The sequence below is a fragment of the Protopterus annectens genome, chromosome 10.part0 (assembly GCF_019279795.1).
Source record: "Protopterus annectens isolate FY-2018-M chromosome 10.part0, PAN1.0, whole genome shotgun sequence".
Taxonomy (NCBI): Eukaryota; Metazoa; Chordata; order Ceratodontiformes; family Protopteridae; genus Protopterus; species Protopterus annectens.
The window spans coordinates 1,224,221,766-1,224,236,998 of record NC_056744.1 but is presented as its reverse complement, the minus strand read 5'-3'; the positions used below and the strand labels follow the sequence as shown (position 1 = coordinate 1,224,236,998).

Here is a 15,233-nt window from a genome sequence, read left to right as displayed (position 1 = left end):
TTAATATTTCCTGTGATTGAAACTCTGGTGTTTACTGTACGGTAAACAGATATTTCATATTTTCATGTTTTTATTTATTAAATATATTTAAACTTTTCATTGTGGCTGGTCCTTTAGCGAATGTTTTAACTTTTGAGAGTGCATGTATCTATTTGTGACACTGTGGCCACTCTTGAAGCCTGGCTGTTTGGTCAACGTTACCATTTGTATTATTATTAATTTTACCCATTATAATTGGGTACTCTTGCAAGAGCCTTAGGTAGCTGAATTTGCAGTGTCTGGTGGCAGTGATAAGTACCTTATAGTCTGGTTGGAAAGGGGGCACAGGGGGTAAATCTGTGCCAGCCTTTACAGTGTGTGTGTGTGTGTGTGTGTGTGTGTGTGTGTGTGTGTGTGTGTGTGAAAGAGCTACTTGGAGCAGAGACAAGAAGCACTGGTTTGACAGAGAGGGTGCTGGAGGACTTTTCTTAGACACTCAGCTGAGGACTTAACCCTATAGCTGTGCTAGTGGGAAGCCTTATTGGGAAATCAGTGTTATTGTGGTACTTCTTAGCATTTCAACATTTGAATCCCACTAGGTGCTGCTCACTGTGAGATAACCCCCTTGCTGTACCTCTTTTGAGAAAAACTTCCATTGTGATGATTGTGGATTTTGTCCATTGGTATATGTGCATTATGTAATCCCGGGTGGTGTCATCTGGATTGATGCATTGCCTGAAGGGTGTACTTGGGTCCAGATTCAGTGTGCCTAGAATAAGATTTCCACTCTTTCTGATTCTCTCCCGTTGAGCATGTATAGTGGTATTACCCCTTCACTCTTAATCTCCATCCTTAACTCTGCAGCTTTCTCTGCAATTACTTTATCTCCTGCAGTAGTCACTGGAAGAATGATGGCTGCCCTGACTCTACACCTGGGAAAGAAGAGCCACATGAAGCTCTGTCTGCACTTGTTGGGTGCCAAGCTTCTGAAGCTCCTCTATAAACCTTGTTGCTGGCATCACAGTCATGGATACAGTTTCTTCTTCAGCTGGCTGCTGGAGTGCCATCATTTTAACCTGATTAGTAAATGGAAGTGCAAGGTAATGGCTTGGGTGAAGGGTCCTAAAGAATGAGCCTGAGCAAGCAGTTAAGGTATGAGAACATCAAACCTATCACCAACAAAGGTTCCATTTGTTCAGATCCACTGGGTGAGCAGACTCTGCTCTCTCTCTTCCAGCAAGGACTTAAGTTTGCACCATTTGTCAGCTGATGTAGAAGGAAGTAAGGAACATGATACCTGGCAGGTACCCTGGGGAGAGGAATCTCAGCGATCAAACAGCATTACTTTGCTGAAGCATGTGGCTGTCCAGCTTGTTCATAAGTTCTTACTAAGCTTTCAGACAAGAGACTATGAAGAAACTAAGCTACGTTGCTTAATACCATTGGGAAGTTAACAGTGCCCCTATTAAGTAGACTTTTCCACACATTCCTGGTGAAAATTTGTCATCACACATCCAGTCATCCAGACTGGTTTTAGAGGTTACTAGGGAAGTACTGGTCTCGATAGACAAAGGCAGCCTATTCCAGAAACTGGATATACATTGAGTTTGGCATCTGTCATGCCATCTAGTCTTGTTAGTGCTTTAGTGTAGGTTTAGGTCTCTAGAACATGTATTTGCTTTAGCACTTATTCTATTTAGGTAAAGGAGTTCAGTGAGTGATGGATCATTTATAGCTTGAAAAGCTAAGCAGAGATCACGCATCAGGAGTATGTATGACTGAGTAACTAAGGGAATTGAGACCATATCTTTCAAGCTGGTTTACGTGCTTGGAAGGGGTACATGCTAAAGGGTGCATTATATTCAATGTTAGACATAATGGGGGATGAATAAAGTGAGATTATAACTTATTTGGAGCTTGAGGATATGCCACAAAGGATAAGCTCTGCAAGGCGATGGATTTTTCTGACCATCTTTGAGACATGGTGGTCAAAGAAGAGTCCATTATTAAAGTATGTACCCAAGTCCTTTATGATTGTCAAATTTAAGTTGAACGTTAACTGTGTGGTAAGCAATAGTAATACTAGATTTAACATAGGAAACTATGCAGCATTTCCAGGTGATTAATACACCAAGCATTTATTTTGTCAAGCCCTTGGAGAATTTGAATATCACAATACGATTTTATAACCTCCCACAATTTAAAATCCTTGGCAAACTTGGTTAGCCAAAGTCCCCTAATCTGCTTTTATGTCACATACGTATATACCACGAGGAAGGACGTAGTGCGGGGCTTGAAGTTCTTTCACAAAGGGCTGGTGGTTGGCTTAAGGAGCACTCTTCTGTCACCTTCCTGAATTGTTGGATACAAATCAATCTTTGTATTTAGACTTGTCCACACACATGATGGAGTATATCCCTAAGGAGTACAATTTGATGTCTTTGTGTGATTTCTGTGCAGATCTATTAATGGGTAGATAGCAATTCTGGCATGCATTGCCTGTCATGTTTAAGTCTTGTTGTCACCTCCCTCCCAGTGCCCACCTGCTATTTGTGTTGAGTACAAACTATCTTCTGTAGGAACTAACGTAATGGGCCTTGAAAGGGAAATTAAGAAGGAAACCATGTATTTGAGTCTGGAGCAAGTCAAGGAAAATGAGACATCTCATTAGAGTACAAGACTCAAGACTCCCAAAGTTAGAATGGTCCCTCTCCTTGAGAAGGATTTCAGACTTTAACTCTTCTGTAAGTTGGCTTGTAATTGAATTCCCTTTTCCAAAAGGGAAACCACTATATTTGCAAACAAAGCCTAAAAAAATAAATAAAATCTTTACAGCTTGAAAGCCCTCAAGTTGTATTCTCTGTTTTTATTAACTGCGATGTCACTCCAGCTGACCCCTGATGAAACCTTGACTCTGGAATGATATTTTAAGTATGTAGGAGCAGATTCATGTGCGCTTATGTTCAATGCAGCATATGTTTTTGAGACCACAGCACCCTTCCACAGAGCTGCTAGATAAGTAATCAAAGGCCTCGAATATTTTGGCTGCAAGTGGTTAGTCAAGCCCTTTATAGCTGAATAGCTCAATGCCCATTGCAAAATGCTGAGTTCAGATGTCACAACTTAGAAGCATTGCTGATGCTAGTGTTTTCTTCATAAATAGTGTCATTGAAAAATCCTGTTCTGCAGCTATTTGATTTTTATTCTCTCTTCGTATTGAGCATTACTGTCTGGACTGTAATGTAGCCCTTAACTCTCATTACATCCGAGTGATGCCTCCAGGTGCATCTGAAGTTAACTCCTACTAACGCCTCTAGGTGTCAAATATTTGTTAATATTTGCATCAATAATTGCAAAACCATGCTATGTGAAAAGTTTTGAAAGATTTCATCGTAAAGCTTAGACAATGGCAAACTCAACTGCATTAGTAGTTGACCTCTTGTCTAGTGCAGGTAAAGATATATTAACTGTTGTTTTTATGATATTAATTTATATAGATATAAATTTCACATTTTCTAAATATCAACAACCAAGTAACACAAAACTCTTTAGCCGCATATGAAAGCACTCGGCTAGATAAATAAAATGCTGCTGACAGTGTGTGTGTGTAACTCTAGTGGTTGCTGAGATATTGTAAGTTGTTTACAAAATATAACAAACATAATAGTTACTGTGTTTTAGGTTCATAGGTAGGTACTAGGCTATCGGCCCTAGGATTTATACAAGCCTAGCCATAAAGATTTCCTGGCTTTAGCCACACAGGATTTTATTTACCGGTGACCCTGTCAAGCAGAGCCACAGAAGTGATACCTGGGGTAAATTTCCTATTCCCTATCTAGTTGTCCAGATTTTTCTTAAACAGGGCCAGTGAGGTGCTTTGTTTGACATGAATAGGCAGCATGTTCCATAGTATGGGAAGTCTGAGACAGGAACCTGTCCCTCGAACTTCCCTCGATCAAGTTCTGTTAATCGTGGTGACAAGGTTAAGGTCTCTGGAGCGTGTGGCCCGCAGGGATTGGGATTTTTCTAAGTGTAGAATGTCCAACAGCTCTGGGATTGACATGGCTTTGTATGTTAGGCAGAGATCGCCTCTGAGTAGACGATATGCAGCAGAATAGAGCTGGAGCGTCTTAAGGCGATCTGCATAGGGCATCTGTTTAGGGCCGGTGATTATCTTTGCGAGGTATTTCTGCGGTCTTTCCAGTTGCTGCAAATGTCTTGAGGTACATCCCAAATGGGGCATTGTACTCTGTAATGGGTCTGAGGGCAGAGTAGAGGGGAACAATGACCTCTTCTTTTTTTTTTTTTTTTTTTCTGAATGAGAAACCTTTTGTGATGAGGTGTACCACATAGAAGTGCTTCCTGACCACTGTGGCTATGTGGTTGTCAAAGGAGAGCCTGCTGTCAACCTGTGTCCCTAGGTCTCGTATCACATTTTCGGTGTTGTGGAGAACCGCCTATGTGGTAATTCGCTGGCACAGGGTTTTTCCCAAAGGGGATAACTGTGCATTTTTTGGCATTGAGCTTAAGACAGTGGTTTTGACACCAGGCATCTGTCTCAGCAAGGCCCTTTTGTAGAATGTCCACATCCTTAGGGGATTCAATAATGGCCCCCAATTTACAGTAGTCTGCGAACTTTGTTAGCCATAAGCCCACTGTGTTGGTTTGGACTTCCGAGAAGTAGATGCTAAACAGGGAGGGGCCTAGGACTGAACCCTGTGGTATTCCACTTGTCACCGGTCTGGAGACTGATTTGGAATTGGCTGCTTTCACTGTGTGGGTTCTGTCTGTGAGCCAGTTGGCCACCCACTGCGTGACATAGGGATTTATGCCCAGTTTCATGAGTTTATCAATAATACCCGAGTGGGGGATGGTATCGAAGGCCTTGGCAAGATCTAGGTAGGCTGTGTGAACTGCCTTACCCTCATCCACTGCTTTGGTGACTGCTTCAAAGAAGTCAATCAGGTTTAGGAGACATGATCTGCCTTTCACAAACTCAAAACTGGGTGGGGTCCAGAGTTTGCAGGTTACACAAACCCAAACTGGGTGGGGTCCAGAGTTTGCAGGTTACCAATGTCTTTGTTTATAAGTTCCATGATAATACGTTCCATGGCCTTGCAGATCAGGCTCAACAGGCTGATGGGTCAGTAGTTCCCGGGGACCGTGGTGGATCCTCCTTTGTGGAGTGGGGTCAGTGTAGCTGTGCACCATTCAGTGGGCACAAAACCTGTAGTGAGGCTGTGATTGAACATGGTACTTAGATGGGGGTGCCAGCTCATTTTGTAGTTCGTGCAGAACACAGCCTGGGATGTTGTCAGGTCCCATGGATGCTGTATTTTTGGTTTTGGCGATTGTATTTTTGCATTTTTCAGCCTGTGTGGCCGTGATTACAGGGACTTGGCATTCATCCAGTATAGTGATAGGTTCAGCGCAAATTTCTCCCCCCCTCACCCCTGAAAGGAACCATCTGCCAGGATATTGCCAATATCAGCTGGTTCTGTATGTTTAGTGCCATTGTGCTGTAACTCAGAGCAGATCAGAGTGTTGCCATTGAGATTTTTGACATAGCTATAGAATGCCTTGTGATTGTCTTTGGAATCCATGGCAATTTTGTTTTTGTAACTAGCTTTGGAGGATTTTGAGGGATTTTTTTTCCAGTCTTGAGATTTTACCCTTTTTTGCAACAGTTTCTTCCTTTTGTTGTAGAGCTTATTAATGGGAGGGGATTGGCTTTTTTTTTTGGAGGATAGCATCTTGGTTCTATTTTGGATGGCATGGTCCACGCACTCGTGTATGTGTTCATACAGTGCATAGCACAGATGTAGGATTCAGCAGTCTTACTGCTATTGTCCGTCTGCATGGGTGTGGTGAAGTTAGCCACTTCTGTCTTAAGAAGCGTGAAGTTTACTTTTGAGACTTTTTTTACAGTGCTTTCCTTAATAGTTGGTGTGGGTGGGATGTGGATGTCTAGGGTGATTTGCTTATGGTTGGATCTGACCAATGAGGGGCTGACCTCAGGTGTGGAGCATCAATCGCCCATGTTGGTAATGACCAGGTCTAGGATATTTCTGCCCCTGGTGGGGATCTGGGCTTTGGAATTTATGAATTTCCAAAAAATGCTGTGCCATTGTGTTGGTACATGAGTATTTTTCCCAGTTGATGGTGGGGTAGTTGAAGTCGCCCAGTATATGAGGGTGTTGGGTTGTACCTTGATATTTTCTAGTATGTTAAGAAAAGCGGAGTTGGGAGTCTTTGCGCATGGTGGGTGATCTGTAGCAGGCTGCAGTTTGGATTGCAGTCTTGCCCAGTGTTAGTTGCACCTGGTGAATTTCAGATGCATTATGTTGGGCAATTAGCCTGGAGGTGTGGATGTCCTTAGTGAATATGGACACTCCTCTGGTGTTTCGATCCAGGTTAGATGACCGAAAGGTGTGGTATGAGTTGTAGCGTGGTATAGCAGGGGGGTGTTGTCTGGAGCCTTGAACCAGATCTATGTCACTGCACAGATGTAGATGTTCTCCATTTTAAGGAGTGCCTCGAGTGAGTGCATTTTGAAGTTTAGACTTCTAGTGTTGAGTAGCATTACCCTCGGATTTTGTTTGTATCCGTTATGGTGGTAAATTTGTCATTTGAGCCTTGCCTAAAAAAGGCACTATGGGGGTGGCAAGAGCCTTAGCCAGTATCCGAAAACCCAGGCGTGACAGGTTGGTCTATGATTGGGCTTGTAGAATTCGGTTTAAGACCTAGAACCTAAAGAATGCTACCACTATAAAAATAATATGTGCTGAAAGGTTTTCCAATTATACTTCTTTCATAACCCCTATGGATTCGGAGATATGAACTTTTGTTTGAAATATGAGGACATAATTTGATTCTGTCAAAAGGTTTAGGCTCCACCCATTGGAAGTTACAGTGCAAACTAATGAGTCAAGTCTCTTTAGGAATCTTTGTTCTTTTTCCTCCATTCTTGATTTAGTACTTCAGATTCAGTCCAATCATAGACCAACCAAGGTTTGTTCCCAGTGGTTGATATTAGATTTGTCAAACATTTTAATTCTATGAGGAGGTCCTCTTTTTTGGCCCACAAATGCCCTTCAGCCAGTCCTTTGTGCATGGATAGCTGTTACCTTCAGTAGGTACAGCTGGAATTTCCTTGAAGTCAGGCAAGAATGCAAAGTACTTTTATATTAATTAACTGTGCATTTGTCAAATCTTCTGTTTCATTTTCTTGATGTGTAGGAAGCATACTCTGTTAGTGATTGGTGGAGGGTGATCTAGCAGACTCTGGGTTTAGGAGCATGACATCACAACAAAAGTGGTCTGGGGAATGCACACCTCCAAGCTTGGGAGCTTCTGAAAAAAAATTAAAAATTAGAACAACCTCAGACTAGATCCAGGCAAGATGGTCATTGTGCATCTGTTGATTAGCTGATTATATTTTATTTTATATCAAATTAGTTTGCTGGGTAGAATGCTAATCACTGGACCATTTTGAAGTTCAGCCCAGGGTACATAAAATAGTAACCGTATAACAGAAGAAACTCTGAAAGGATAAAGTAAAGAACAAAGATATGTTACTTAGCTTTAAATTGGTTGCAAAGGTTTGCATAAATTGTGCTAATCCTGTGCAGAGAATGCTTACTTTTATTTATTTAGCATTTTGGTTGACTTTGCTAGTCCTACTAGGTTAGTAGCCTCTTTTCTGGGGGAGACCCAAGGTAGTACTTGTATTACTAGGGAAAATTTGGACAGGGCTTTATTCAGTCTAATGTTTTCTAGCCATGTGTGTTGGGGGAGGGGGGGGGGATAAAATCCATATTGGCTTCAGTCACTATTTTTAGCAATTGTGAAAGTATAAAGCAATAGATAATCCTGGATTTGTTTTTTTGTTTTAATTTTAGACTGCTACTTTCTGCATTTAAAGTGGTTAATAGAAACAAACCAATGTTTGGGCAGTGCAGTGTAACAGTCTGTTTTGCTTGGTTATAACCTTCACCATTTTAAATGAAGAATTACCTCTTTTTTTTTTTTTTTTTTTTCTCTCCAGATTACATGTTTCAGCAGTTCCAGAGTCCTTGCCATGTCGAGAGCAGGAGTTCCAAGATGTGTATAATTTTGTAGAAAGCAAACTTATTGATGGAACTGGAGGGTGTGTAATATTTTACATTTATTTATTGATTTATTTAATATTTGTTTACCTGGGAAGTTCGACTGGGTCAAGAGGCACCCATTTTCAGTGGAGGCCTGGGGAGAAAAGCTGCAGATACATATGGTTAACGGAATTAAAAATTAGACAGTCTTAATAAACTCATAACATTCTAGTACAAAATTTGAAAACTTTACACATACATTTGTCAGAATAAAACTCAAGACATAATAGTCATAGTGTTCAAGCATAAATTATATGGAAATCCTGATAGCATTATTAACATAATAGATGGCATAACTCTTATTAATATCCTAGAGGTCATGAAATATGGTAACAGATTATATTGGTGAAGGTGTAGGATAGTATGAGTAGAGAAGAGTAGGGTGTGATAGAGGGGAAAGCAGGAATAAATGTGGAAAAGGTATGAGTGCAACCTCGGGGTGGGGGGGGGGGTAGGTGTAGAGGAAGATAGGGTAAGTTAATAGTGGAGATGGAGAGTAAAGGTAGAAAAGGGTATGAATACCTCAACCCGGGCTCGTACAGGGGATAAATCTAAGCGTTGTTGAAGTTTTTTTTATAGAGGTTTTGAAGGAGTACAAGTTAATAGTAGTTTTGATAGTTAAAGGGAGTTCCATAGTTTTGCCACAGAACAGGAGTAAAGGCTTAGGCCTGGGGTTTTGTTGTGTTTGAGTCGTGAGGAGATGTTTGTCTTCACATCTTGGATGTTTAGTTGGGATATAAAAGCTGATTAATGGGCTAAGAGCAGGACAAGCTATTGGGTTATGGATGATTTTGTATATTATAATTGTAAGTATTGGCAGTGGAGGGGGGAGTTCAAGCCATCATAGGGAATGTAGGGCTTTACAGTGGTGATAGAAGGGTTGCATTTATTTTTCTTAGGGAGGTCTGTAAGTTAATTAGATTTGGGGCCCCATATAACAGTGAATGCAAGGGGTAGGTTTTGGCCAGGGTAATTTTGATAGCTGCTGTGAGGAAGTCTTTATTCCTGTATAGCATGCCTAGTTTTGGTAGGTTTTTTGATACTGTTATGTATGTGTAGGTCAGACTTGAGGTCATCAATTGTGACACCTAGTAGTTTGGTACGCTGAACCAGTTCAATTTCAGTATTTTTTTTTTTGGGTTGAGTAGGAGTTCAGTATTGGGCAGCCATGTTTGTATGAAAGAGAAAGCTTGTGTTGTAGGCGAGTTAATGTGTCTGATACAGATTATAGTGGAGTCATCTGCATATTGGATTAGTGTCTTCACAGGAGGTTGTATGTAAATTATTGGTGAAGACATTAAACAATAATGGGCCAAGGATGGATCTTTGAGGTACACCTGTGGGGGTGATGTGGTATGGGAAGATAGAGCCCTGCTATTTTTACTGCTTGCTGCCGGTCAGCTAGGTAGCTAGAAAACCACTGAAGTGAGCAGGAGGATAGACCAGTGCTGGAAAGTTCTTTAAGGAGTTTGGGGTGAGATACTATGTCAAATGCTTTTGACAAATCTCAAAATACTGTAATACTAGTTTGCCAGTGTCATGGACTTTGTTGGCAAAGTCCATGAAAGATGAGGCTGTTGAGGTACTGTGTGCAGATCTAAAGCCATGTTGAGTGTGGGAAAAGTAGGTTGTGTGTAAGATGGTGGAGAAGTTGTAGCTGCACACATTTTTCTATAATCTTAGACAGATGGGACAAGATTGCAATAGGACGAAAGTTTCTGATGTCAGTGGAATTGCTTCCCTTATGTAAAGGTATAGTGTGTGATCTTATCCATAGGTTAGGGACACGTGATTCAGCTACGGATGTATTAATTAAGATGCTAACAGGGAATGCTGTTGCCTCTGTCAAACTTTAGGTATTCAGGTAGGAGGTTGCCTGCTAAGGTTGAGAAAAATTCAGTTTTTTTTAGTAGGTTTTTTTTTTTTATTTGAGATAAAGGGATGGGCTGAAAAGTAAGATGGGGATGTTTTGGTTTTTAGCTGTGAGTGAGGGATTGAGTGAGGGGGTGTGGTGTGGTTAGTATTGGTGGTATTAGTAGTAGTAGTGAGTTGGAGTGGATGAGTTGGGTTTACTTTTAGGTTGGATATGGACTCCATAAAGTATGTGTTGAATTTGGTGGCTGTTTGAAGAGGTGGTATATTAAGGTATGGATTGGGATTATTTTTATTTCCTGGGTTGAGCAGTGACATTACAGAAGGCCAGAATTTCTCAGGGTTATTGTTGTGGTTATTTTGAATGTAGGAATAGTATGATTTTTTTTATCATGCAATATTTGTCTTTGTTTGATTGCGGAGTTGTCGGTATACCTGAAGATTTATGTCATTTTTATTATTTAGCCAGTTAGTCCATGCTTTGTCCCTGTCTTTCATTAGAATTTTGTGTGATTTGGTGAGCCATGGAACATGGTTGTTTGTATTTCTTTTGTTCACAGAGGGTCTAGAGAGTTAAGAATGCTTAGGAAGGTGCTGTTGAAATTTTCAACTGCATCATTAAGGGGAAGTCTATTTAGGATCGACCAGTCTATAGCTTTTAGAGATTCATGAATGTTTACAGGTTGCGTATAATTTTGAACTTGTGTTGCTTTGTGAGTTGAGTGATAGTCCTGTGAGTATAGGCTGGTAGGTGGTCATGTAAGGAGTCAGGGAGTGTGGGCTCAAGACTAGTATCCAGTCCAGGGTGAGGTATTGGATGTTATTTTTGCTATATCGTAGGAGTATTTATAAGTTCTGTTCTTATTCTGTGATTAGTTTAGATGGTTACATCAGCAGATTAAACTTTTCATGAGCATATTCCAACTGGATGCCATCTACAGTATTGCAGTGCTTTGCCACTGTAACAATTCAGAGATACTTTATATTATCAGTGTATTTACTAGATCACACATGCTGTTACTCAGTTACTGTAAGTAACGTGCAAATACTGAACAGCAAAAGTCTTTATTGGAATCTATGGTCTCTCCTATGGAAGACCCCTCTCAGCTAAATGTTCCACCAGTCCTAAATTTTGCTAGTTCTTTTTAACCTCTGTTAAGTAAGTTGGTAGGTGAAGCAATTAGTATATTATGAGTCACCATAACAGACGTGTTGCTAAAATCTACATAGATGACTGCTACCACTCCAGCCATGGATAGCCTAGAGGCCTGCACCACTTATTTGCAGTAGTGTGGTGTCTGCAAGACTAAGGTGTAGCCCAGGCTTGGTCTGGGTAGGTATATTCAGCAAAGATAACATTGCTTTCTCAGACATTTTCAACTTTATTTTTTTTTCAAGAATTTATTGTAATAATCAGCGGTGAGCTGCAGGGCTGAAAGCTAGGTCTGAATCTCGCTGTATACCAGGACCCATTATTTTGTTTTCTTGTGTTCTTGGCGTACTTCTCCAAATGAAGCTTCTACTGTCACTCATGCCTATATGCTAATCCAAAATTAACAGAATGAATCTGGCTAACATTGCATAATGATATATATATATATATATATATATATATATATATATATATATATATATATATATATATATATATATATAATTTATTTATTTAATTTTTTTTTGCAGACTCCTGAACTTTAGTCCACAACATAACCACACTGTAGAGAAGGTGGAGACATCTGAAGAATTATTCACAGTATTTGGGCTTCTGCTGACAATGTCTTTTTCCTTCAGCCATATTTCACAGCAGTACTGTGTTCCACCAACATCAGTTAGTACAAGTAGCCTAAGCCAGGCCCAGTGTGCAGCTCTTCTCACTGTTTCAGAACTGCTAATTTATTAGGTTGTGAAACTTTTACTAATATGGACTGTTTGGGTAAAGTTGTCCACCTAAACGTATTCGGATTCTATTAACATTTTACTTACTGAGAGAAGTCATCCGAGTACATCTGTTAGGATGTTTTCATAGTGACATCTGTGTTTAAAGGTATACATGCATTTGTGTGAACGACCGATACGCGAACCTGTCGACAGCAGAACCGTAGGATCGTGGAATGTCGAAGCCGCAAATGTCGAACCTGAGATTACTATTCCTCCCTCTCGAACCATGGTAGCACTTGTGGTGGATGTGCAATCGGGACTTTCGAATTCGATATTGTGCGCGACATTCCGAGCATTTGGGCGTACGAGATTTGACATTTCTGTTCGGCATTCCGACAGATCGACCTTCGGTCGTGTGACCAAATGCATGTAAACCGTGTTTAAAGTGTATGACCCACTGGAACTCATACATGTGCAAGTCAGCATAAACAGGGTCTTGTACCATTTCCTTAATCTATATGCCCTCCTGCATGTCCCAGGAAACCCATACTACTACCTATCTTAGTATCCCTCACCATTCAACCCAATACAATATTCATGGGGGATGTCCACTATCAACTATTCCTCTGTAGACCAGGAATCCTATACCACTTCTAATGCACAAGCCCAATGATTCCTAAACTTTAATGCCAACTGTAATGCCCCTGCACTGGCCCAGTAATCAAGGAGCCTCAATCCTCACCACTGGCAACAGTGAGCATGCACAATGGGAGGATTACAAGTACATACACACAGTAAAGTACAATTTCCCTTAAGAGCACACAGAGATCACAGTCAGTCTGCGGCTGATTTCTCTCTTTCTCCAGATCTCTAATAAAACTCCCCACTGGCACAACTATAGGGTTAAGATCTCAACTGAGTGGTCAAGCCAAGACCTCCAGCACACTGTCCAACCAGTACTTCATGTCCCTGCCCAAGTAGCTGACACACTGAGATTTGCTTATATATATATATATATATATATATATATATATATATATATATATATATATATATATATTTAAAATATACACACACACACAAAAGGCTGGCACAGGTTTACTAGTTATGCCCCCTTCTGCCCATACTATAAGGTAGTTTTGACTGCCACCAGCCAGCTCCTTATCAGCTACTTTAAGGTCTTTAGCAAAGGATGTCCAGTCATACCGTGTAATGTTACTAATAATCCAAATGGTAGTTTGACCAAGGGCCAGGCTATTAGGAGTGGCCTGTACAGAGTCACCAAATAGATATCAAGTTATAAAACAATAGCATAATAAGTAATTATCATAGCATAATCAGTAAGTATCATAACATCTAACTACATCGCCATGCTATGTATCCAATCTTACTTGTAACTGTGTCTGTCCATGAGAACTGTGAGTCCCTACTAGGGAACATTACTAAACCAATGTACATAAGGTATATTACCACTTTTTTTTATATATATATATTCTAATTGTTTTCTAACGTCTCATGTAACCTTTTGTATGTTTGACTATGTGGAGCTTTTCTCCCCAGGCTCTGCTGAAAATGGACATGTATCCAGTCGGACTGTCCCGGTAAACAAATGTAAAATAAATAAAAATAAATGTGCAAGTACAGTAAGAGCTTAAATATGTCTCATAAATATCCGTCACAAAGATTGGTTTAAATATATTTAATAATAATTAATAAATGAACAAGACAATACTCTGTAAGTAATCAGTTACATCAGAGTTCAGAATCACAGGAAATATTTAAAATGACATTGCAGGACAGTCTCAAAGAAAACATTTAAGCTATATTTTACTATATTCCGATCTGAATCTAAGAGTTACTATCCCCAAAAAACTTACAGAGCAGCAAGCAGGCAGAAGTGGCGAGTGGATGTTTCCATGTCAAATACAAAATGTCCTCTCTCTCTCTGAGAATTCTTAAATTAATATCTCAAATGTTGCTGCTGGGATACTTGCAGGATGACAAGCTGATGATGAGCTGGAAAGATGTGCAGCAGGTAAGGGTGATAAAGGATAGTGAGGGAAATGTACTTACAAGTGAGGAGAGCGTGTTGAGCAGATGTTGAGTAATTCGAGGGGCTGATGAATGAAGAGAATGAGAGAGAGAAGGTTGGATGATGTGGGGATAGTGAATTGGGAAGTGCAATGGATTAGCAAGGAAGGAAGTAAGGACAGCTATGAAGAGGATGAAGAATAGAATGTCTCTTGGCCCAGATGAAATACCTGTGGAAACATGGAGGTGCCATGAGATGGCAGTGGAGTTTTTAACCAGATTGTTTAATGAAATCTTGGAAAGTGAGAGGATGCCTGAGGAGTGGATAAGTGTTTTGTTACTGATTTTTAAGAATAAGGGTAATGTGCAGAGCTGTAGTAACTACAAAGGGATGAAATTAATCAGTCACGGCATGAAGTTATGGGAAGGAGTAGTGGAAGCTAGGTTAAGAAGGGAGGTGATGACTGGTGAGCAGCACTATGGTGTCATGCTGGGAAAGAGCACTACAGATACAATGCTTGCTCTGAGAGTGTTGGAGAAGTATAGAGAAGGTCAGGAGGAGTTGCATTGTGTCTTTGTGGACTTGGAGAAAGCATATGACAGGGTGTCTAGAGAGGCGTTTTGGTATTGTATGAGGAAGTCTGGAGTGGCAGAGAACTATGTAGGAGTGGTACAGGATATGTATGAAGGTAGTGTGACAGTGGTGAGGTCTGCGGTAGGAGTGACTGATACGTTTAGGGTGCAGGTGGGATTACATCAAGGGTCAACTCTGAGCCCTTTCTTATTTGCAATGGTGATGAACAGGTTGACAGACAAGTTTGTGGATAGCATTACGATCTGTAGTGAGAGTAGGGAACAGGTTGAGGAGACCCTGGAGAGGTGGAGGTATTTTGTAGAGGAATGAAGGTCAGCAGGACTAAGGCATAATGTGTGTGAATGAGAGGGAGGACAAGAGGAATGGTGAGAATGCAGGGAGTGGAGTTGGCGAAGGTGGATGAGTTTAAATACTTAGGATCAACGGTTCAGATTAATAGCGAATGTGGAAGATAGGTGAAGAGAGTACAAGCAGGGTGGAGTGAGTGGAGAAGTGTCGGGAGTGAATTGTGACAGACTGGTACCTGTAAGAGTGAAAGGGAAGGTATACAAGAGGGTAGTGAGACAAACTATGTTATATAGCTTGGAGACGGTGGCATTGACAAAAAGGCAGGAGTCATAGCTGAAGGTGGCAGAGTTTGATGTTAAGATTTGCATTGGCTGTGACGAGGATGGACAGGATTAGGGATCAGTATGTTACATGGTCAGCTGTGGTTGGACAGTTTTGAG

General features: G+C 40.7%; 1 protein-coding gene across 1 annotated transcript in view; it reads left to right on the top strand.

Annotated features, from left to right (window-relative positions):
- ORC1 (origin recognition complex subunit 1) overlaps positions 1–15,233 on the top strand; it is a 967,334-nt gene that overhangs the window by 379,598 nt on the left and 572,503 nt on the right. Inside the window, exon 9 of the mRNA XM_044086852.1 lies at positions 8,027–8,128. Coding sequence (XP_043942787.1) covers positions 8,027–8,128 — 102 coding nt within the window. The remainder of the gene's footprint in view (positions 1–8,026; positions 8,129–15,233) is intronic.